This window comes from Centrocercus urophasianus, unplaced genomic scaffold (genome assembly GCF_019232065.1).
Source record: "Centrocercus urophasianus isolate 14NV4802_14NV808 unplaced genomic scaffold, USGS_Curo_1.0 seq_22, whole genome shotgun sequence".
In the NCBI taxonomy this organism is placed as follows: Eukaryota; Metazoa; Chordata; class Aves; order Galliformes; family Phasianidae; genus Centrocercus; species Centrocercus urophasianus.
This window is the reverse complement of record NW_024884778.1, coordinates 6,249,840-6,272,152: the sequence shown is the minus strand read 5'-3', so window position 1 is coordinate 6,272,152 and position 22,313 is coordinate 6,249,840. Positions and strand designations below refer to the sequence as shown.

Here is a 22,313-nt window from a genome sequence, read left to right as displayed (position 1 = left end):
GCAGGTAAGAATTTATGTTGGCTGTGTAGCATGAGTCTTGTTGTATGGTATCACTCTTATAGGTTTTTAGACTCTACTGGTCTTAATAAAACAAGTGCTGAATTTTGTGTGAGGATGTAAATCATCAGTTTTGGTGGATGCCTTCAGAAGACAATTTGGAAGAATTTGTTACCATAGGGATCTATCAGGAGAGCAGGTGGGAACAAATTCTGTTCAGTGTTGTGTCACACTCTATGAACCTCTTGACTATTCAGCAGAAGCTTTGGGATTTGATCACGTTAATTGTTATTAATGGGAGTTACCAGAGCAGTGGGAGTACTGAGATGTTCCTGAGAGCTCTGCCATGAGCTGGTATTCTTCTTGAGCCTGTGCTGGGCAATCCAGGGCTGAGCTAGAAGGAATCACTAGAAGCATCTTTATCCCATAGACCCAAGGTCTGGAATTTTCCCATTGGCAGGTTTAATAAATAATTAAAGCATGGAGAAACTTTTGTTCCAAAATTAAGTTGTAAATACAAGTGAGAGACGGCATCTTATTTCGAATTTAAATTTGTTTTTCTTCAGCCTCAGGAGGTGCTTTATTGAGTTGATTTTCGTTGTGTTAGATCACATCGAAGATGCTCACAGTGTTCTATAGTCGCTTACTGCCTGAAAATACACTGAGAATTTTTAATAGACTGAAATAAATATTTTAAGGTAGCAGCACAACGTGTGATGCTGCTTTTTTGACGTTCTGTGTAGCTGTGCTCAGACTGTAATGAGATAAATCTCCTCTTCGTTTCATTGCATTTTAATTGGCTATTTACAGAAAGCATTTTAAGGATTTGTGGAGCAGTTATTGTAAAACAATTACGAGGAATCTTTGAAAGTACACTGAACTGTTTAAGAAAATTGTGGAGATTTTGTGAGAGAGGTGGAGAAATAGGGTATTTGAGAAGTTGCTACTTCTGTCCTGTTCTGCAGTATCTGGCCAAGGTTTTCTTTCTCCTTGTTATTTTTTCACTTAAATCCAAGTTTTGTGTACAATATTTGATTATTTCTGGTGAGATGAGTCACATGTTATAAATAGAATGCTGTAAAGATACTTCGCAGGTTTTAGCTATTACCATAGTATTAGTCTGTTATTGCAGGGCCTGGGAGACTTTCACTGGAGTTACAGCTCCAAAACTGCCTGAATTTATCTGTTAATATGTAAAGATGTAAGAATTTTTTTAAAAGAACCTTTGAAATAGCTATTTATGCATGTACATAACAGTCAGGAATTCACTGTTATCTTCTTTAGGGAGTATATATATGAATAGCTAGGTTATTCCTATGCAGAATACAGAAGAGATGATGTCTTAATAATTGATTAAACATTGCTTTTTCTATAATTTCTCTTCTATACTTAACAGGCATTCAGTAAGAGAAGATAGATGCAGTAAGTATCATACAGAAATATGATTTTCCCATGAGTTGGTAACGCAGCGCTGTGGTCCAAGCAGAGCAAGAAAGACACAAAGGCTTAGTGAAGGCTGTTTCTAAATAAATGGGGTTAAGAGGATGGAGGTTGCTCTCTCTGAAGTAACTGTTTTAAAAGCTGTTTCTTTCATTGCAGTGGATCTAGACAAGGAAATACCCACAGTTCTTGCACCTCTTTGCACTGTGCCTAGCTGATGGCAGTAGAGGCCAAGTGCCAGCTGGTGTTACATGTGATCTTACCACTTATTACGCAGGAAAATAATATTTAGTTTGTGATCAAGTATTCTAAATTGCCTGTAAGATGCTTAAAAATCGCTTATCTCTTTTAATGAAGAAAATCACCGCTGTGGAAATATGCATGGTACTCAATATTATTTCCTAGATACGGTTGGAGTGCATTACTGAAATGAATACAACTTTGTATTTATACTTTGGTTTTAGCAGCATTGAAGCCTAGTAAAGAGAATTCAAAGTCTAATGGAGAAGAGTAACAGGAATGTGAAAGCGGTTGTCGTGGATGGAGAGGTATTTATTGTAGTCAGTGTTCCTGTTGCTAGAAAGCCTTTGCAATCAAAAGCTGCCCTTGCTTGTGGTGTTGTGAACTAGGACAGGTGACACAGTGGCTCTCAAACTGTTTCTTATTGAGAGTTATGATTGCTAGCTTTGGAAGCAGTTGCTTTGATGGTAAATATTCTCCGTTGTTTGCTTGAGTAGATGGTACTCAAAGACTTGGTTGTTTGTGTGTAAACTGCTTGTCAGCCTCTGTGGAATAAGCTGTTTAGTGGTAACCTGTTTTCCCATGAGAAAGAACATTTATTTACAAGCTCGCTCCCGCCCTGATTTCAGCTGTTGGTAGCTTCAGACTAGGGAATAGACAAACTTCACTGATAATAGGAGGTGAAAGGGATAATTCATAATGCCTCTCTTCCCTTCTGCTGGGATTATAACAGTCAGAAAACTTACGCAGTACTCTTGATCTGCTTTACTCTGGATAAGCAGGACTTTACGTGTACCTCTCATCAGCTACGTTTGTAGTGCAATAGGAAATGCAGTGTTCCTAAGTGGCAGCGTAGGAAAAACTGTACACAAAACAGCTGAAGTGCTCAAATCCCATAGGGAGCAACTGTGAGGTTGTAAGTCTGTCATATGAACTTTTTCTTACCTCTAGATCATGTACAGCTTTATTTCCAGAAATTCTGTTGGACTGTTTGACGTTGATATGACTGCCTGAAAGTCTTACAGCAGCTTTCGTTATAGTGAAATTTAGAAGCTTTAATGCATTAAATTTGAACAGTAAATAGCACACTGAATACACAGTAAATTGGCTGTTTTCAAATTCTATTATACTTTACCCTTCATACATTCAGTTGCGTGTGTACAGTTTTTTTTCACTGACTGCATGAGCTACACAGTGTGTGTTGTCGGTGGGAAGGCTGGAGCTGTACCTGTTGATGAAGTGGTATCTGGGGGTGTGAGGTCTTGCTGTGAGCCACTACAGTCAACAAGGCTTTTGCTTGTGACTGGAGCATGCACACAGGATCGGGTTATTGGGCTCCGTGGGCGAGACGGTTTGCATTTGTAAGATAGCCACATTCACTAGAACTTTGTGATCAAACAACCAGCAGAGAAGTACTGTGCTATGCAAACATTTTAATTGTCAATCCCTAGATATTGTAGCCATTGCTTTGTCAAGGTGCATATAGCCTAAATGCTACCCTCTGGCTATTGTTTCAGGCTAAAAGACAGAACAAAATCTATACCAGTTTACACCCGGGGTGTGGTTTGTAATCTTTTATTTCCTCTCAGCAATGCTGCATTAAGCAGCCCCTCCATCTTTGCTGAATCAACCATTTGTCACATTCCAACTTAGTTGTTTACCAAAACAAAATGATGCCTGCTAAAATTAAACAAAACTTTTCCAGCACGTATTTTGTCTGATAATTCTAAAATCCATTGGGACATACTTGATTATGTATCTTGTCAGAGTGAATCTGATCTGCATTTTTCCTTGACTACCTACATGGTTTTATCGCATGGTAGATCTTGTATCTTGTTTATCTTTAAGAGGGTTGGAGATATAATATCAGCAAATAACTGCAGTAAAAAGCAGGATCTGTTATAGTATGTAAGTGTATTGTTAAATGTAAACAGCCAGTAATAGTTTGTTTTACTTAATGTCATGGTCAGTATTACCTCTTTTATAGTTTATTTCCAGTAATTAGCTATGACAGAAAGCTAGATGCGGGAATTGAAAAGCTTTGCCTGGAATTCCTGAGGTGGTTCCCTGTAATGCTCTGAGCTGCAGAAAATACCATATGCATCTATGTTACCCTGCTGAGCAGGAGTTGTCACCCACATTTCTCTTAGTGGAAGGGTGTTGCAAATGATGCCAGGAGGAAAAAGAGACTTTGTCTATACAATATACATTAATGTGAGCCTTACCAAACTGTACTTCTAAACAAATCTGCTGTGGTGGGGACTATCCAAAAGCCTCAAGTTCTGCAAAGATTTTAACTGTCTTTATTTTTGATGGATATGTCAGTGGAGTGAAAATTGTTTCCAGTAGTCAGACACAGTGTGTGGTGGTTTAGAAGATTTTTGTTGGTCTTTGGTTTGTAAAGAATTCTGGTTTTTAGGATGCTTTCTTAGCTGATTCGTTTTCTGTAATATATGGTCTGTGTTTCTTGTGTATGTTCAGCTCTGCTAAGAGAGACAGCAGTCATCCTGTTTTCCCTGACACTCAGGCACTGGGAAATATCCCTCTGGTTCTGCAGGGCTGTCCGTTTATGCCCCAAAAAGCAGGGGCACGGTCCTCTGTGTTTTTTGCTGGAATACAGCTTGTGAGTCTCTTCAGTAGTTCTTGAGGCCCGAGCGTAATCATCTGAAGCGTTGGCTTGATAGCCTTGGAGATAAGAGAGCTATTTTTATCCACGGAGTAGGTAGAGGAGACAGGAGTAAAATCTAGACAGCGTGCTGTGGCTGTGCTCCTCTGGGGCTGAGAAGGAGCAGTGAGAGCCACGCTGCCCTCAATGGCCGCAGCCATGCGAAGCTGAGCGCTGCCAGGTGGGCCCAGGCTGCTTCAGGGCCGGGCGGTGCTCCTGCCTGTGAAGTGGGAAGGCCTGATGGGAAGATGCACGACCCTAAGTTTTGCTTCTTGTTGAGTGGCAAAGTGCTGCACTGTGCTCCTGCTCCCAGCGCGGTGAAGGGAGGGACTGGGCTGAGCCGTGCTGTGCACCGTCTCGAGGCTGCAGAGCAGCCCTGTGGGTTCCCGTGGTGGCCCTGCAGTGCCCTGCCTGGGGCTCCTGCTGCATCTCCCCCAAGTGCCGCACATGGCTGCTAGAAGCAGAAGCTGTTGAGCGATTTCCAAGCGGCGTTGTGGGCTGGCTCTGGGCAGACTGGCTGAACAAGTTCGGCGGCTGCGGCTTTGGCTCCCTGCCTGCCCTGGCTAACCCGGGGCAGCTGGGCGCTGCAGCTGGGACCTCAGCCCCAGCCCTGTACTGCACGCGTGTGAGCGCTGTGCCAGGCAGAGAACCTGCTGCTGTCACAAAGCAAGGTTTCCTTTTCCCAAACATTTGCAGCAGTTCTTTAGGAAGGTGGCTGCATCTGTGTTCAGTGTGGTGAAGGCTGGTAAACTGCAAATTTGTTATGGTATCAAAGAATTCTGTTCACCTCTCAATTTTCTGTTATCGTTTTCCTGTTATTAGTTGTTGTCATTCTGTCATCTGTTTGACAGTTAACCAGGGCTTTGCAGCGTTCTTTCCTGCGTCTTTTTTCAGTGCAGATTCTGTATGTTCTTTGCTGTGTCTCTCAGTGCTGACTCCACGTGTCTCCCATGCCTGCTCTGCTGTGCCTTTGCAGACTGTACCACGAGGTGCCCAGATGCTCATGCTCAGTGGGTGATGGGGTCTGCGGGGCACCGCTTGCCTGCCTCTGCTTGGTGTGTCTGATCTGCTACATCTGCACAGCGATGATTTTCTCTGGCTTACTGCTTGTGTAATCAGGCTTATTCTTCTTACAGCCTTCTTAACAAGAGATGTCCGAATATTAAACTTGGTGCCCCGTTCAGTCCTTTGTTTTTTTTCTCCTCTAGTGTAGAACACTTTTGCTTTTTGACCTACAAAAGGGAGAACAGTTCCTTTCTTCTTCCCCCTGTGTATTTAGGCCCCTTCATATGTACCCATCCCCCTTCTTCCTGGAGGATTGACTGCAGGCTGCAGTGGGACCGGAGGACAAAAGTAGCTGTAGAAGTGTCTGTCAAAAGTGTGAGTTGAACCAAAGCTACCAGATCTGTATGTTATGTAGTTGAGTAAATTCTTTTTCTGATATACCAGCTGACTGAATTAAGGGCTTGAAGTTTACTGGCTGCTCAAGTAAGTTACTGAAATATTCAGTCATCTTTATTTAGAAGCATGATGTCCAAGTTTAAAATGAGTGTCGCTACCTGTGTGCCCAAATCTATGAGAAAAGTAGGTTGGTTCTCTTTACCATAACAACAAAAGCATTGTTTTATTTTCCACTTTATCTTTTAAGCCTATTAAATATCAAAGTACTGTGAGTTTTTTTGCTATGGAACATTTATATACTTATCGCATATAAATATGCATAAATATGCAACTTGCACATATATTTTTTAACATCGTATCAAATTAACTGTTAGGGAATGTGTGGAGCAAAGGAAGTACATTTTAATGAAGAACCAATAGTGCTTGCTGGGAGGGATGCAGAAATGTAGATTGGCATTCCAAAAACGACGGGCATTGGTTTCCTTATAGCTATATGATTGAAACAGTCTTATTTTTGAAGTGGACGTACAAGTGTATGAAGAATGGGAGTGGCAGGGTGGGGTAGTTTTAGGTAATTAGGTTGCCTAATAAAAGAAAATACTGAAATAGAATTTAGCTGACAGGTCATCTGTATTATTTTTCTTAATTTTTTTTTGTACACGCTAATTTGCTGGTTCACATATCGAGCACACGATGCAAAACAGAATTCCCTGTGAACAGCAGCATTGTCTTTGCACAGCTCACGAGCAGAGCTGTGCTGCTGTCACGCAGCAGGTCGGGCTGGCTGTGGTCAGCAGGGAATGGGGGTAGAACAGGTTCACCAATGAGCACAGCACGTGTGCCATGTGGCAAGGAAAATAATGTCTTAACTGTTTTGTTTTCAAGGTGAAGGCTGCGGTAGTACTGTCACGCACAAGATGCGTAACCCTCTCTATTGGTTTGTGAATCTTCAGATGTTTAAAGGTTATATCCTTTCTGCTATTTGTTGCCACTTTGTGTTGACACTTTTTTTTTTTTGGTTTTTAAATATTACTGTGTGCTTCATTGTTATTTTCTTACCCATTGTTATTTTCTTACCATATCTTTTGAGATATGTTTCACTCAGACAGCTTTTAATTAGTAAAAGCATGCATAAATCTTCATGTGAATGGTTGTTACTGCTCTGCTTCCTCGGTTACTGAGAGCCAAGATCTGCACTGCTGTGGTGCGATGGGGCAGTAGCATGGGGAAACATGACAAAAACTTCAACTGAGACACATGTGCCACTTTTTTCTTCAAAAGCATGCCTAGATAAGAGATGGGAGAGGGTGAGGAACTTGGGTCGCGTTCACAGTTTGCAGTCATAATGCATCAAAATACTTCCGCTGCATTGAGCAGTTTTATGTAAACTGTAAGTTTAGATTTAAATCAAACAAACTTCCTTTTTCTTACTACAAGAGTACAGCTGCTGCAAAGTACACAGAGTGCTATATATAAAAGAGGAGGAAAGAAATGTTGATGTAAAAACAGTTAATAACAGTAGCGTGCTTTGAGGTATGTGACTTAAGATGTAATGTAGGCTATTCTCTCTATGATAGAGTTAATTTTAATTGAGCCTAGTCTTGTGGCTAATTTCTTGGCCAGAGCTCTTTTTTCCACATAAAAGACACTGCTTTTCTGCATAGTAAGTGAAGTGCTTCTGTGTACCCTTTCATATGAAATCACACCTGCTATTAGTATTACTGTGTAAACTTTCTTTATTTCCTGAATTCTGTTCAAGTTTTGTGTCGCAATTGCAGAATTGAACTCAGTGCTGAGAGTCCCTGCAGTTATTTTGGGATTAGATTTGTAACAATTTATTTATTATTTTTTGCCGCAGAAACATAAATAATAATTTGTTGGCTTCCCTAAAATATGGCAATGACACAGTGAGATCATGTCACCTAAAAATAATGCGTGACTTTCAGTGAACGTTTGCTCTATGGTGATGACAAATTGTATATTAAGCATTCATGTAATATATAAACTGACTGGAGAAATTTAAAATATCCTCCACTCTGAAAAGTAATGAATGAGTAAATGGAATAGTTTTTGCAAATGACTGACTTCATCCAAGTTGCTGATGGAAACCTAATGCAACAATGCAGTGTATGTGGAGAATAATCCACTGAAAAGCTTTAAATATGGGACTTGTATTTCACTGCAGGTTTTATTAATTGATTGTTTTGAAGATAACCTTCTGTAAACTTAGAAAAACTGTGTGGTATTTTGAAGTTCTGAGGGAAGCATTTGACATATGTTTTGTGTTAGACTTTTAGAAGATTGTGGGTAGCTGAATTCATATACAAAGAATTTAACTAAATACTTGGACGTCTGCTTTAATATGTGTTTTATATGTAATTTCAGGAACATTCAAATCTTGGCAGCCTAAAATTAGAACCCCCAGCTGCACGCTAGGCTGCAGGTGCATGTGTGCATGACAGGCTGTTGGTGATTGCTGCTGTTTTTTATCAGTGGGCATGCTGTAGAAATTCCCCAAGACCATTCGATCTCAGAGGAGGCAACAACTGTTGGTGCTGTGTTCTGCATCCTCAGCGAGAGGAAAGACTGCAGGGAGAATCGCAGCGATCAGGTGTTGATAGCCTTGCAGAAGGGCTGGCTGGTGTTTGGACTTGCTCATTGGTTCTGTGCAGAGGAGTCGTGCTGCCCATAAGATGCAGCAAAGGCTTTTTGCTGGAGGTGGAGGGCTGGTCCAGGGCATGGGCCTCTGGCAGTGTGGTGTGGCTGAGTGCATGGAAAGCAAGAGCAGGCAAAGGTAGGTTGTCTGTGACCATTCATGTTTCACGGTCCAAAATTCTGTCTTGAATTTGAGGAAGCAATATAAAAAGCCATATGTTAATTTATCCTTGCAGGACTGTAGCATGTATTCCTTTGGATAAACAGACTATCTTGCATTCTAAAAGGAGACTGGAGAGAGAGAGCTGTGCTTTTAGAGATAAGATGTTGTCATCCTGTTAAAGATCTGCAGCTGATCAAATCTAGTAGTGCAGTTGCTGTGCATGGTTAAACCAGATTGTGGGCTGTTTTGGTCCTGAAGTGAAATCACTTCTCTGAGCCAAAACTTTGGAGGTTTGGGTATTCTTAGGACTTCAGTGAAATTATATGTGATTGTTCCATTTGCCAAAGTGGTAAATGCAGTAAAAACATTTGATCAAGGCTTCAGCTGTTCCTTTCTTCATCCTATCAATCAGTAACTGCGTGGTGAAACAAAGTTCATACACTTGTGCTCAGAGCCCAAGAAGAGCGATGTCTGTCAAATGTCTCCTCAAATAGCTGTGCTTTGAAAGCTGCGTGTGCAAAAAATGTAAGCTACTTAAGAATGTACAGAGCACAGTTGGCAGTGAATTTCAAAGACTGGTTGTTACCTTGCAGAAAGTACTGTGGTAGCAACGCTTCCCTTTGAGCTTAAGTGAAACAGCTTGAGTATCTTTTGGCTTTTAACTTTAGCAGTGCAGAGTGGGAATGCCCATTTACTGAGCCTTGCTTTGTACTAAGACTTTCTTTTGTATCTGAGGCAACATGTGTATGAATTGTGCAGGGTATGGTTTTGTTTTCAAAGGTATTTCTGTAAATGTGAAAGTTCTGTGTTGTTTGGTTATGCATATATTCTTTGCAAGCACAAATTTGTTGTGTCTGCTCATGTAGTACATGAGATATTTCTGTTCTTCTAGCTTGTGTTGGAATTCTGCAAAAAAACTCAAGAATCCTATTGAAATCCCTTATTGTGTTTTAAGCTCTGTGGTCACTAAGCACTCTGAATATTATGCCATTTTATTTATTTTGTTCGTGACATCTCCTTAGGAGTATTCTTTTTTTTAATTATTATCTGGTATGTAAAAAATTGCCAGAAGATAAATTTCATTTTAACATTGATAAGTATAGAAAAGGATGGGTGTTCAGGATTGATAGGCAGTTCGATTCATTTCTAGAAACAATTTGGAAAAATATCATTTAGCAAATAATATTGGAGTTGTGGAAAATAGAATGTGCTCATGAAAGGTGTATTTTGAGATGCTAACTTAAGTGAAAACAAAAAACATCATCTGACTTTCATATCAGTTAAAATAAGGGGGCTATATGACTTGTCTTAACTAAAGCCCCCAACCATTCCCAACTCACTACACTACTGCAGTAGATCTGTGGGCACAGCTCCTGGTCTGGAGGGCGATCTGTTGTAGTGCTATTGGAGCAGGAAGCTTGCTGCCCAGCAGCTTTGCATCCAACATCCTCCTTGCACCTGAATATTACTCGTTATCGACAGCTGATGTCAGCAACAGAACCTGTTGGACTCCTGTTGTGAGGATTTTTGGCACAATTTTGGCTTTTGGGGTGGACTACAGGCCGTTGGTCGGATTTCAGCTGAGCTCAGCCTTGTTCAGTGCTCCTGGTTGATGTGATGCTAAGTGCTGAGCGAGTCGCCTGCCTTCTCCCTCCTCATGCCTCATTCCTCAAGTTGCAAGCTTTTCAGAGCAGTGGTTTGGGAAGTTTTGTTTGCGTTCAAGTATCAATATGACATGCATGTTCTTCATGACTGTAAAGAATAAAGCAATAGGAATATGTTATTGCTTGAAGATGAGAGTATAGCAATGGAGCAAGAGTTGTAAGAAAATTTACAAAGGTGACACCATAACTGTCTTCCTTCAAGATGACAACCAGTGTCAAGGTACTGCACCTGAGTCTGAATCACCATACCACGTAGTTATTTTACTATTATTTTTCTTTCTTTTTTGACATTCTTTCAGACTTTAATGAAAGATTGCATTATCCTACAGAAAAGTTCTAATAAAAGCCCTTAGAAAAGGAGATCTACTCTTACCATGAGGTAAAACAAGCTGTGCTAACATTATTTTTACCACAGCGTACTCAAGACTGATTCTGTTCTAACAAGAAGGGAAAGCACAACTAGAGTAGAGCAATTACACTCGAGATAGCTTTTGTGTACTTTATTTGAACTTAAACGTTTTTGTCCATGAAGTCAGTAGTTCAAATAACTCAGATTTGGCAACATTTCAAAATAATGGAATATATTTGCAATTTCTGTACATTATAGCTCTGAAACAATTTCCTGAAATCTTACTGGAAGCCCTGGTGGTTTGAGGAGAGTTGGTACATTCATTCAGGGTGGGTTTGGCTCGGGCCCCAGTACAGAGAAAGCAAATTCTGTGGTTGGGGAGTTGTGAAGATAATAGGAAGTTACACCTGCTATGAGCACAGAGTTAGTAATCAAACACAGTGCTTTTTAATGGGGATGCAACTAATATTAACTGTAGCTGATTAAAAACGTTTTGTAAATATAACTGAGCTGGAGCACGTTATGCTGTGCTGTCTTTGCAGCCAAAAGGTTCTGCTGTTCCCATTAGACATCAACATGGGAAATGTCCACTGTCAAGATGTACTGCATTGGAAGCAGTACATATGTGCTTGTGTTAAATCAGACACAGGCTTCTGAAAAATAATATTGCTAAGCAGATGTTCATGCTGGGTATGGGAAGGAGAGAACTGAGTGTTAGTAGTCTTCTATCTGGAAAATACTTATGGACTGCTTTTATGGTTTCTTGTCACTTTTGTTTTTCCATTGAGCTTCCTGTTCTTCGACCATATCTCTAATAGAGTTTATTTTTTGCCCTTTCATTTCTGTCCTCACTGCTTTTGCTTTCTCTTCCTCTGTTTCATTTTTCACTCCTTGTTTTCTCAACTGTGGTGAGCAGACTTCTGCAAAATAGAAGGCAAGGGGATTGGACTCGATGATCTCTGGAGGTCCCTTCCAACCCCTACAATTCTGTGATTCTGTGAAAATAGGAAACTTGCATCTGGTCCCTAAGAACAGCCAGGATTTGGACTCTCTGCATTGCGCTCCTCTAAAGATTTTATAGCCTCATCTTTTTGTGATGTTTTGCAAAAATTTTAGAAAGGATGCTGCCTTTTTAGATGCTGGGATTGTTACATGGCACAACAGTCCCAGACTACAAAGGAACAAAATTTATAGGAAATTGGGTAAATTTGGGAGGTAAAAAAAAAGAAAAAAAGAAACAGTAAAAGAATGTGCAGTAGAGCCGTGCTAGTCACTGAATTCACCAGTTCTAATGACTCCATAAAAGCAAACTGACGACCTGTTATCTCACTGCCTGTTTGTAGCCTGTTCTATTTGTTCTGTTGTCTGTGACGTTCAGTAGCAGAACTGAAAACGTAGAGGCGCTTTTAGGGACTGTGAGTGAGACTGTCCCAAAGGGAAATGCTGAAAGCACCAAGAAGTCACCTGCTGACGCCTGCTTCTGCGTGCCTTGCTGGAAGAGGAAATGGCAGCTCAGGGCAGACATGTCCCTTGTTACGTGGTGGTTGGGTATGTCAGGTCCTATGCTATTGTTGTCTTTCCTTTTTTTTATTAGAAATATGCTGATTTGGCCTTTTCCATATGAAAAGCATTTTCCTTATTGCATAGTAAGCAAGTAATGCAGTTCAGATATCTCAGAAGTATCTGTGACACGTGCTTGTACTGTTCTTGGGGAAGTGTACAGGAATATATCATTAGAATTTACTTCTTTTTAAAGTGGAGCTGAGTTACATTTGAAAGAAATGAATTCTGGAGGTTACAATGTTCAGAGGTGTAATGTGGAGGTAAATTAAGTCATTTTTCTTCATGGTGTTAATAGAATTAATGTAACTAGCAGCTCGTATGACAATATTTGTGTGTTGCCACCACATAAATACTACATTTATGAAAAGTAAATTGAAAGTTTGAGGTCTTGATTTAAATTTCTAGTTTGACCTTGAAAAACATTCCCAGATGGAGAGAGTTAAATCAGCTCAGCTCTGAAAGAGGAACATATGAATCACGGTTGCTAGGCTCTTCCGTGAGAGGCATGGGCTTTACATCCACGGCTAAGTATTTCAGAAGTCATCTTTAAACTCAGAGGAACGGAGCGTTTGAAATGATACTGGTGGAATACTGTAAACTTCATTAGACTTTTAAATGGAGAATTTGCATGTCATTAAATGAAATAGGTATAAAGTATTAGACAGTGGAATATCAGTGGCAAGACTTCTAAACTGTGATACGGGGCTGTGGGGGGAGAATTCGAACATCCATCTCTTTCACTTTGCTGTGTACATTTTGTTGAACTATTCTGCATATTCTCTAATACTTGCACAGTATATTTTATGTTATTCGCATAACAGTTTCGCATTGGTGTTTGTCCTTTTGGGACACAGGAACAGAAATAAGAGTTCCTGAATCCTCTTCTTGCTCTGCTGACTCGGAATGACACGAAGCATATGAAGAGCGTTGGCATTTACGTGCCTTACAGGCTCCTGTGTTGGGCAACGTGGTTTCAGGTTTGAGCCAGCCCTTTTCCAGTGATCTTCATTGTTCTAGATAGAATCACAGTCTGAAGTCAGATGCACTGTGAAGCTCATCTTGAGTCTGTGGAGAGTGTTGGTACTGCTTGTTGCCTGCTGACACCTGCTGTGTTACTCTGTGGGTTGTCCTTGTGTCTGTACAGCTCTCAGCTGGTCCTGTGCTGGTTGTATTTGGAGCCCTACATTTACAGCAAGAAAAGGATTTTATTGCATCAATTTAAAATAAATGCTTTGGTAATTAAAAGCTAAAAGTTAATGTTATCACATAGGAGAAAACAAAGGATTTGCATTTAGGACTCCAACATCTTGGTACTCTCTCACCATCTGCATGTAGGTGATGCTCTGTATCAGTGGCTGTAGTGTACTGGAGGCAGAAGTTCTTTGTGCCATCCTGCTGCAGTCTGGTGCATGACTTCCTCTGAAATTACAGTTGTGATTTGCAGCAAATCCTTTTTTCTGCATCAACTGTGTTTACTCCTGGGATGGGTTTGGTGAGTTTATGTGTTCAGTAGTGCTTTGGCATTGCTTTCTGTCACTCAGAACTTTGGTTTTCAAATTGTAAAGAAGTGCTTCCCAGTATATAGGGCTGCTCCTAAATTATTCCAGTTTCTGGGGATCCCGAAACTGAAATGGGAAACAGGAAAGCATTTGTGTTTATGTCAACTTCTGCTGATTTGTTTCACTTGTAGTGTAAAATTACAGCTCCCTATTTCCAGCAAATATTCATAGGGTGCTACTTGAATCGAGTGACTGTGACTAATGCCAAGGAGTGCTTTATCTTGCAAGACAGAGAGAAGCAGGCAAAGGGAAGCAGGCGATCCTTTTGTCATCTTTGAGGGCTGGTTTCCCCCTGCATTTTGTACAGGCTGGTGTAAAGTCTGTGAATTCAGTGTTGTCAGAAAAGGTTTGGATCTGAGAAAAGGTTACAGGGTGTGGGTTTACAGTTCGTTAGGCATTATGCAGTAGTAGCCAGTCAGTGTGCTATTAACAATGTAAATAGCAGGCAGTGTACACTGTTATTGTCCCATTCATCACAGTGTATTAGTAGTCAGATGGAAGTGACCATGGACTATTTGTGGAAACTATTTCATGCGGACCTGCCCAAAGAACTCCTGCATGGAGTGTTAACCAATGACCATTAAGTTTGTATGTTTATATGGAATATTAATATTTATTTGTATTTCTTCTCCTTAACCAGCTTAAAGCTAAATCACATAAAGGAAACACTGAGAAATAGAGAAGTATTATTCCTCTCTTGCTTTCATCTAGGGTATGTTTACAGGATTTTGCCTAATTGATGGTGCATTAGATATACCTGGAGGTCTCAAAACATTTTTCTTTTCCCAAGTACCGTACAAGTAAAATTTTTTAAACAGTGCCACTCAGTACTTAATGAAGCACAGATCGGTGTGTCATAATTTTGTAACATAACTGTTGTTGCTGAGAAGTGCCTGCGAAGCAGATAAGCATAGCTGTGACCTGTCACAGCCACTTGAGTCGTCGTGTTTGGGTCCAAAGGCACAATCTGGTTGCAGCCGCCCTTCTAGGTGTTGTATTCGGTTTCGGTATAGCTCCATTAGTGTTTTTGAAAGCCTGGGACGTGCACCTTCTTTTGTAAAGAAGAAATCATGACGTTTCTGGAGGAAAACCCTTATTCTTCAGGAGCCCTTCACTCTGGAAGCTGCTCGGTGTGGATGTGTTCTTTTGTCTGCGAGAGGCAGCGTGCAGGCAGCGCTGCGGCCCTTGTTTGCCTTGGGTTATGTCAGCGGCGTTCTGAAAACGCAGCGACTCCATTTACTCCACAGCCAGAGTTCTGTTCATCAGCGAGAATATCTTTCTAGTGCAGTGCAGTGTGTGGTTACAAACACATCTAGGCACGTGAACAGCTTTAACACAAAGCGCCAGGACTGGTTCTAGCACAGAGGTGAAGAACGTCCTTAATTTCTAATTTACTGCTAACGTATAAATCTATCACTTGAGTGTTCTTAGAAGAAAATAAGTTTTCTTATATCAGTCTTAATCCTTTAAATAGTGCTGTAAATCCCTTAGCCATGCTCTTTGGCAGTGATGAATGAATATGCTATTACGTGTGCAGTTTCCTCTTTTTTTGTCTTCTAATGAGTAACATTTTTAGTTATATCACTGTAATAAACCTTTCAGTTGGGTTTTAAACGTTAAACTGTATTCTTAAAAACACTGTTGGGGCAACTAATTTTATTAGTAAAAGTCTGCAAGTATGTATGTTATCTCCCAAATCCACACATGCTCTGACATACTGTTATCTCTCTATTTCTCTCTTATGTAGCAGTTACACAGATCTCTGGCAGCAGATGGCTGAACTATAATGCACTGCTAAACGAGTAAAACCATTAGGCATGTAATACTACCTGCCCAACGACTGTGCGTCTAAAATGGTTTAAAAAAAATGCAGTAAACTTCGTCTTAGAACTCATTTAATGAAATTGGAATAAAATCCAAGCTTGTTTCAGAATACGTAAAAGATCCCTTTATGTTGTGTCTGTCTCTTATTACATTCTTGCATCTGCTATAAGGTGGTCAGTCCTCAATCAGATTTCTAATACATGTTTTCTACAAATAACACTTATTTTACATTTGTCTTTGTAGGGAGATTTTTACTCTTGTAGTACTCTAGCACTGAAGGATCTGTTGCATTATATGCTCTTTTTTTCCTCGTTTTCAGATTTTATACATGTGTATTGAAATTATGATTCAGCTCTAGTGTCGTGGCTCTGTAATTAAACTGTTTTTCAATCATTGTAAGCAGCTGAGAGATATGCCATTTTGTCTTTTTGTTTTTAGATATGCCAATATTTGGTCTTTGCCCGGCTCATGATGATTTCTATTTGGTGATGTGTAACCACTGTAATCAGGTCGTAAAACCACAGGCATTTCAATCACATTATGGTAAGTGCTTAACTATTTTTAATAATTAAGGGTGAGGTTAAATCAGGATTAAGCCTGGCAATTTTTCTTTTTTTAATTGATGGTACATAGAACATTAAATTATAAATAATGTCAACGAACATAACCTGTGTTTAATCATTTTACATACATAACAATGCAGTTACATGAAGATCTTGTTCCTTTCAATTTTTAATGTCTTCCTGAAGCACTGCACACGTGCAGTTCGGTGTTGAAATGACATGTGTACTGTATTTCACAGACAGGATGTGCAGCGTGTTTGTATGTGTCATTTCTCCATGTGTATTTACACTGATTATTTTTACATGAGGTTCCATTGCAGTTTGAACTGTAACTTAACCAAAAGCTAAACTTACAAATTCTGCTGTAAAACATAATATGCTTCCAAAGGAGCAGAAAGCTTATTTATTTTCAGTAGTGTCAGTCTGTATTTATTTTAATGGTTCGATGGTTTTGTATATAAACTGTGCTAGGAAGCTCTTATTACATTGGCTGGTGCTAGCCAACATTTATAGAGGACTGAGAAAATACAAAGTGCTCTGCAAGTTCAAGTGTTCCTTTGCTACCTACAAAAAGTAGCAGAGAGAGGCAGCAGACCTTCTTTTCCGTACATATCGAGGTTAGAAATTGATATCAAGCATTTTCATGTCAATATGTAAATAGAAGGTTTTTGGTGTTCAGCTGTTTGTTTCTTGAGAAATTGAGGAGATGTTAGCGCTTGATTAGAAACAAAAATAAACATCTGAACTACTCCTTCCTCCCTGTGTCTGTCTGTTTGTATGTGTTCCTTTTTTTCCTAGCCCAGTATCTGACTGCTTGCTTTGCTGCTTAAAGGATAGAAAATCTTGGATATGGGTGGGGAGTCTTTTCCAGATCTGAGAGCGAGCAGAACTTTCCTTGCATCTTAAATTCTCCAGCAAGAAAAGACACGTTTGCTTCTGCTGCTTCCTTGAGACTGGGAAATGGTCTTCCTGTGCAGTGCAGAGGGTGCACTTCTTGTTCTTTCTCACTTGGTTTTTGTGTTAGAATGCCATACAGGATACATCCCAACCCTTGCTGCTGGATTTCTGCAGTCACTCAGTGAAGAATCTGATGGATGTTATGATTCTTGCTAGTTTGTTTGCTTATCTGTGGATGGCAGTAGTAGTAAAATAAAAAGCAAACTCAGCTTATGTCTCCAGGGCTATAAGGAGCGAGAAGAGCAGAAGGGAATACGCTTCTCTTACTCCAGTTGATGTAAGCCTTTGTATATGTTGAGAGCAATTCCACCCCTTGCCAGTGTGATTCCTCACCTGTCACTGAGTATCAGTTTGGGATGTCCAATAAGTCCTTCTAAAATATCATATTAAATGGATTCTGCCAGTTAAAAATAAATTTATGGGGGAGGACTGGAAGGTAACTAGTTCTGAGTGTTGGCATCATGATTCTTGTGCCTCAAGGCCAGGAATATCAAGCTGGTTCGGGTTGGCAGTGATGGAGGAGAGCTGTTGGCCTCTGCACATGATTTGGACTGGTGTTCTGCAATGAGTTGGTGACCCCCAGCTGCTTTCTCGTAACTGGAGATCCATACTGTAGGGGCCAGTGTTGTAGTTGTTGGCGTGACAACCTTTGGGCAGATTGAAAATAGGTTTCAGGAGCTGTATTGCTTCTAGACCATGGACATGGAAGTATTGGGTTTTGTAATGCCGCTTGTATCAGTGTTCAATTCATTCTGAGAAGTGTAGTTTATTGTAAGGTCATTAATTTAAACTCTCCTGTAAGCAGTATTTGTAATTTGAAAGGAACAGCACAAAGAGGCAATTACAAAATGTAGGTATGGAAAACATATTTTCAAGATGCAACGTTCCTGTTCTGTATATGTTATAGGAGTGTAAGCCTACTAATATTAGATCAGTTCTCTGAGAGAAATGGAGAAGAAAGGGATGGAAATGACAAGGCTTTTCTTAGTATTTCTTAAACCTATTCTGAACAATGAAGACGCTAAACAAGTGCTGCAGCTTGCAGAGGAAATGGGAGGAGCCGATCTGATGAGAAAAACAGGCTTGGGTGGGGTGAAAATTATTAAAAGACCTTAGTTTGCCAAACTAATAGTCGCAGAAAGGTAAGAGGGCTGACTTTGTGATTCCACGTCAAGCCAGCAACCTTGTCTTCTGTTTCCAACAGTCTCAAGATCCTTATGTCGTTGGCCCTTGTTTTAGCAAACTAAAACCTGATAAATATGAGAGATGATTGATTACTTCAGCAGTGTACTCCTCACTCTGTGTACTTGGAGAAGGAAATAGCTGAAGTCCTCATTTGGTTCTTCTAAAACAAAAAGTAGGCTAAGAAAATAAAGTTTGAATTCGTCTCAGTCAGTTTTCCATGGATTGGGTCTTTTCTTCGTGCCTTTATTTCAGGGACTTTAAAAGGAGCGATTATTTTCATGCACTCCAAGATTACAGCATATTCCTGAAGCTGCACCTTTTTTGTAATGATCTCAGTCTTTTTATTTGTAATCGTTACCGGAGAAAATATTGCTCAACTTATGGTGGCATGTGTTGCTTGTACTTGGAGTTCTTTAACATGTGTCACATGGGATTTTGGTTTCTAAAGTAGAATGTACCCTTTTAAAATGTCACTTTTGTCAAAGGAAGGGTAAACAAACTATCAACTAGGCCTAATGAGCTAATTAATTACTTCTAAAGCATATTTGTGATAAACTAAGGTAGGCTGAAAGTGCATTGCAGGACATATGATAGGTAATTTTTCTCCCGTGTTAGTCAGTGACAATTTGAACATAATCTTATTCATCAGAATATTTTACTTTTTTTAGTAAAATATTTCGCTTTTTTAATATAAAACATACTTTTATATTTCATGGCTTTTTATGTGACTAGAAGAGATACTAATTCAAAGTTAAATATATTTGGAGGCAATCTAGGCATGTATTTAGAGTATGAAGTGCCCTTCTGACAACTTGGGTAATTGGAACAATTGGTAGTACTGTTAGTGCTGTTGTTTTATAGAGAGATAGATGTAAATACATATACAAATGCTATCATTGGCTTTTAAAATTCTGTGACATTTGCTGTATGCATATGACACCATATATATGACAGGGGTCAAAATCTGTTGGCATTTTTGGAAAGTAATCTGATCATTTTTTTTCTAAAGCACATTGATCTAGATTTCCCCTGGCCTGTGTCCATCAGCTGCTTTCAGTCTGTTCCAGTGCCTTCTCCTCTTGGTGTGGGGCAGCCCAGGGGCTGGCCTGCTATTCAGAACAAATCTTCCTTCTGTCACACCTCAGCTGCTTCACTTTCAGGATTGAACAGATGATTTAAGCACTTTATTGCCAGCATTCTTGCTGCTTCTTTTGGACTGGCTGCATTTTTGTGGCATCAGCATCTTCTTTGGAGCCGAGATCAATCAGTGGCGAAGGAGTGAAAAAGCTGTGACACCCGGGCACTCAGTCCTATGAGAGAAGCACCTGAGATCTCTTATCCTGTTGACCTCTTCTGAGAAAGCACAGTATTTTTCTCCAGCTGCAGCTGACAGTCTGGTTGATCGTGTGCCAGCCTCTCCAGCTTCCATGTGGCATATACATGCCTTCTCTATTACTGCTGGGTGCGTTTCTTGAGTCCTGTGCAGTTTCCTCTCTTACTCTATTAATTCTTACAGTAAAACTGATTTTGTCTGTCAACCATCACCCTTATCAGGAATACTTCCTTGGCAGCTAGCCTGCGTTAGGACTGAAAACGTTGCTTTTATTTCCTCCTTCTTTTTGCCATTAAAAATCATGCTAAATATATAGATGCTTGCTATACTACAGCAGAAAGCTGCTCTTTGCAGAAGACGTAGCTGCAGTTATTTCAGGTACTTCATGGCAGCCCTGAAGTGCAGTGTTTTTGGAGCCATGTGACCTTTTGCTGGTATTTCAGCCATTCCACATGGTTACTGCATCTCCCTTGTGGTGATCGGCCTCCTGTCTGGAGAGAACTGCTGCCCTTCCCCATCTGAGCTGCTCTGTGGTGGCTCGCAGGGAGGAGATAGACAGCTCACTGGTGTGGAAGTAGCATCAGTTTAGAGACGTGGATTTTCTTCCCTCTGTTTTTTTTTCCTATTTTTTCTTTTTCCAGCAGATTTTCTTGTTTCCATAAATACCAAGTGGGGTTATAACTGCTAGCAGTAGGTATGGCATGAGGAATGCTACCTGTAAAACTGATAGCATCTGAGTCACACAGTGATTGTGGAAACCATTAATACGGTAAGCATTGGAAAGAGACCATTACAGTGTGTCAGATTGTTGAGTCATTATAGAGGTATGTGCCATGTTTTGATTAGAGTCCATAGGTTTGGCATGCAAGTAACTAAGGCGAGCAACTGCTCTGAGCTTTGCTTTCTGCTTCTCTGTGAACCAAGGGGAAATACCCAAGCATCTGTATTTCTGCCCAGGACATGTTTAAAGTGTAGGTTTCAGGAAAGGAACAGTATTAGAGATTTGTACACTTGAGCTTTCCAGGAGGCTGTGAACTTGAAATGAAGATTATCACACAATCTTATACTCAACCTGCAGAGGCCAAGGAGGGCAGATCTCGGTCGCAGAGAAGGGTGTTCACATGGATCCATCCAGCAAGTCACTGTGAAATCTCACCTGAATCTCCTTCATACATCTAACTGTATGAGCGTATTCCTTTCTCCTTCACCCGGTTCTCACACCCACCTTTAGCTAGCAGGTTTACTGCTTTGGCTGATCATAGTGGTGTTCTGTTGTTTTTAATTTATTTGTTAGCTTTTGGTGTTAAGTGCCTGCATTCAGAGAGTACAAATAATAGTCATTGTGATTTTAATTGGGATGAGCGATCCGTTAGCTATCTCTGATAACATGCTCCTGTATTTTGGACATTATATCATGAGTGATTCAGATATTATCACAGAATCATAGAGGGTTGGAAGCAGTGTAATGTTCTCAGTTTCTTTTGACACTTTGTGAATTGAGCATCAATTTGTCCTACCATTTTTGTGTTGTCTCATGCTTAGCAGCAGCTAATTCTGGAAATCTAACATCAGTATTTAATACTTTAAAAGTTTTTTGAATTCTGCAGATGTTTTTGTTTAGAGTGCTTAGCAAGTATTACAAAGCCAAAGATAAAGTGTCTGTGCAAGGCAGCATTTGAGGCAGATATGAAAAGAAAGGAATGTACTGAATCTTGTTCCAAAGCCATTGGACCTGTAGTGGGAGTTTTGTTTGGTGGGTTTTGTTTTATTTGTTTTTTTCTTGTAAGAGATTGCATGAGCTCATCTGTGTTTTGGAAGGATAAGTTTTCTTTATGGCTTGCATGCTTTTGGCAACAAGTAATTTGTTTTGGTAATGAAGTGTCCACTGTTCTCTTATGACTTCTAAAACAGTATGAAAGTATTTTATATAAATCACAGGGATTTTCTTGGGTATCAGTAATTTTCTGTAGTAGTCTAATAACCAAGATAAAACTTGAATATTATCTGGTGTGTCACAGATGTGCTGGAGTAATCTGCCAAGCGTATTGCCAAACATGCACAGGTGGCATTTGGCATATTATAGCCTGAGTTAATGTATATGATTTAACAAATTATCATTGGCAGCTTCAGCAACTTGTGTTTAAACACGGAGTCCTCTTGCAGTAGTTCACGCAGTCTGTGTTCCAGCAGTTAGATCTCCGTTCCAGTCTCTGGATCCAGCAGCAACTGGTTGAATTTCTTCTTGGCAGAGATACGTGAAATTCTGCAACTTTTTCAAGAATCGTCTTGGCATATTCCCAGAAAGGAATGGGCGCAGAGGTCAGCACAGGATTCATTTCAGAAAACCATTTCAACTGATTATTTACTTATTTAAGAATAATGCATTGTTAAATAAGAAACTGCTGCCACCTGGAAAGAAACTCTGTTATTATTTTGGGGGGTTTGAAATGTGCACCCCAAAGCCTTTAGCTTGTGTGCGTTGGGATTTAGAGTCTGAAACAGTTCTGCCATGCAGGATTTGAGGAGTAATGAAAGTGTGTGCTGTGGTTACACAGGCAGTTGGTGTGCAGAAGGCTATTTTTGTAAGCGTAATGGCTGTGGTCTTTGTTTATGACATGGAAACGCAGGGAGTCTGTTCAAGAAGTCGATGGCGGTTTTGTAGTATAGTAGAACTTCCCTTTTTTTGTGGGTACATGGATTTGTCAACCTCTGGTTGAGGACATAAGGCACTAAGATCAACAAACAAAAATCGTGA

At 40.1% G+C, this 22,313-nt stretch overlaps 1 protein-coding gene across 3 annotated transcripts in view; it reads left to right on the top strand.

Annotated features, from left to right (window-relative positions):
* ATXN7 (ataxin 7) overlaps positions 1 to 22,313 on the top strand; it is an 80,818-nt gene that overhangs the window by 29,120 nt on the left and 29,385 nt on the right. For 2 of the 3 annotated variants that reach the window (XM_042823217.1, XM_042823215.1), the window contains one exon: positions 15,959 to 16,063. The exons of the other annotated variant lie outside the window; for it this stretch is intronic. In XM_042823217.1, the coding sequence (XP_042679151.1) occupies positions 15,959 to 16,063 (105 nt within the window). The remainder of the gene's footprint in view (positions 1 to 15,958; positions 16,064 to 22,313) is intronic. 3 annotated transcript variants of the gene reach the window in all.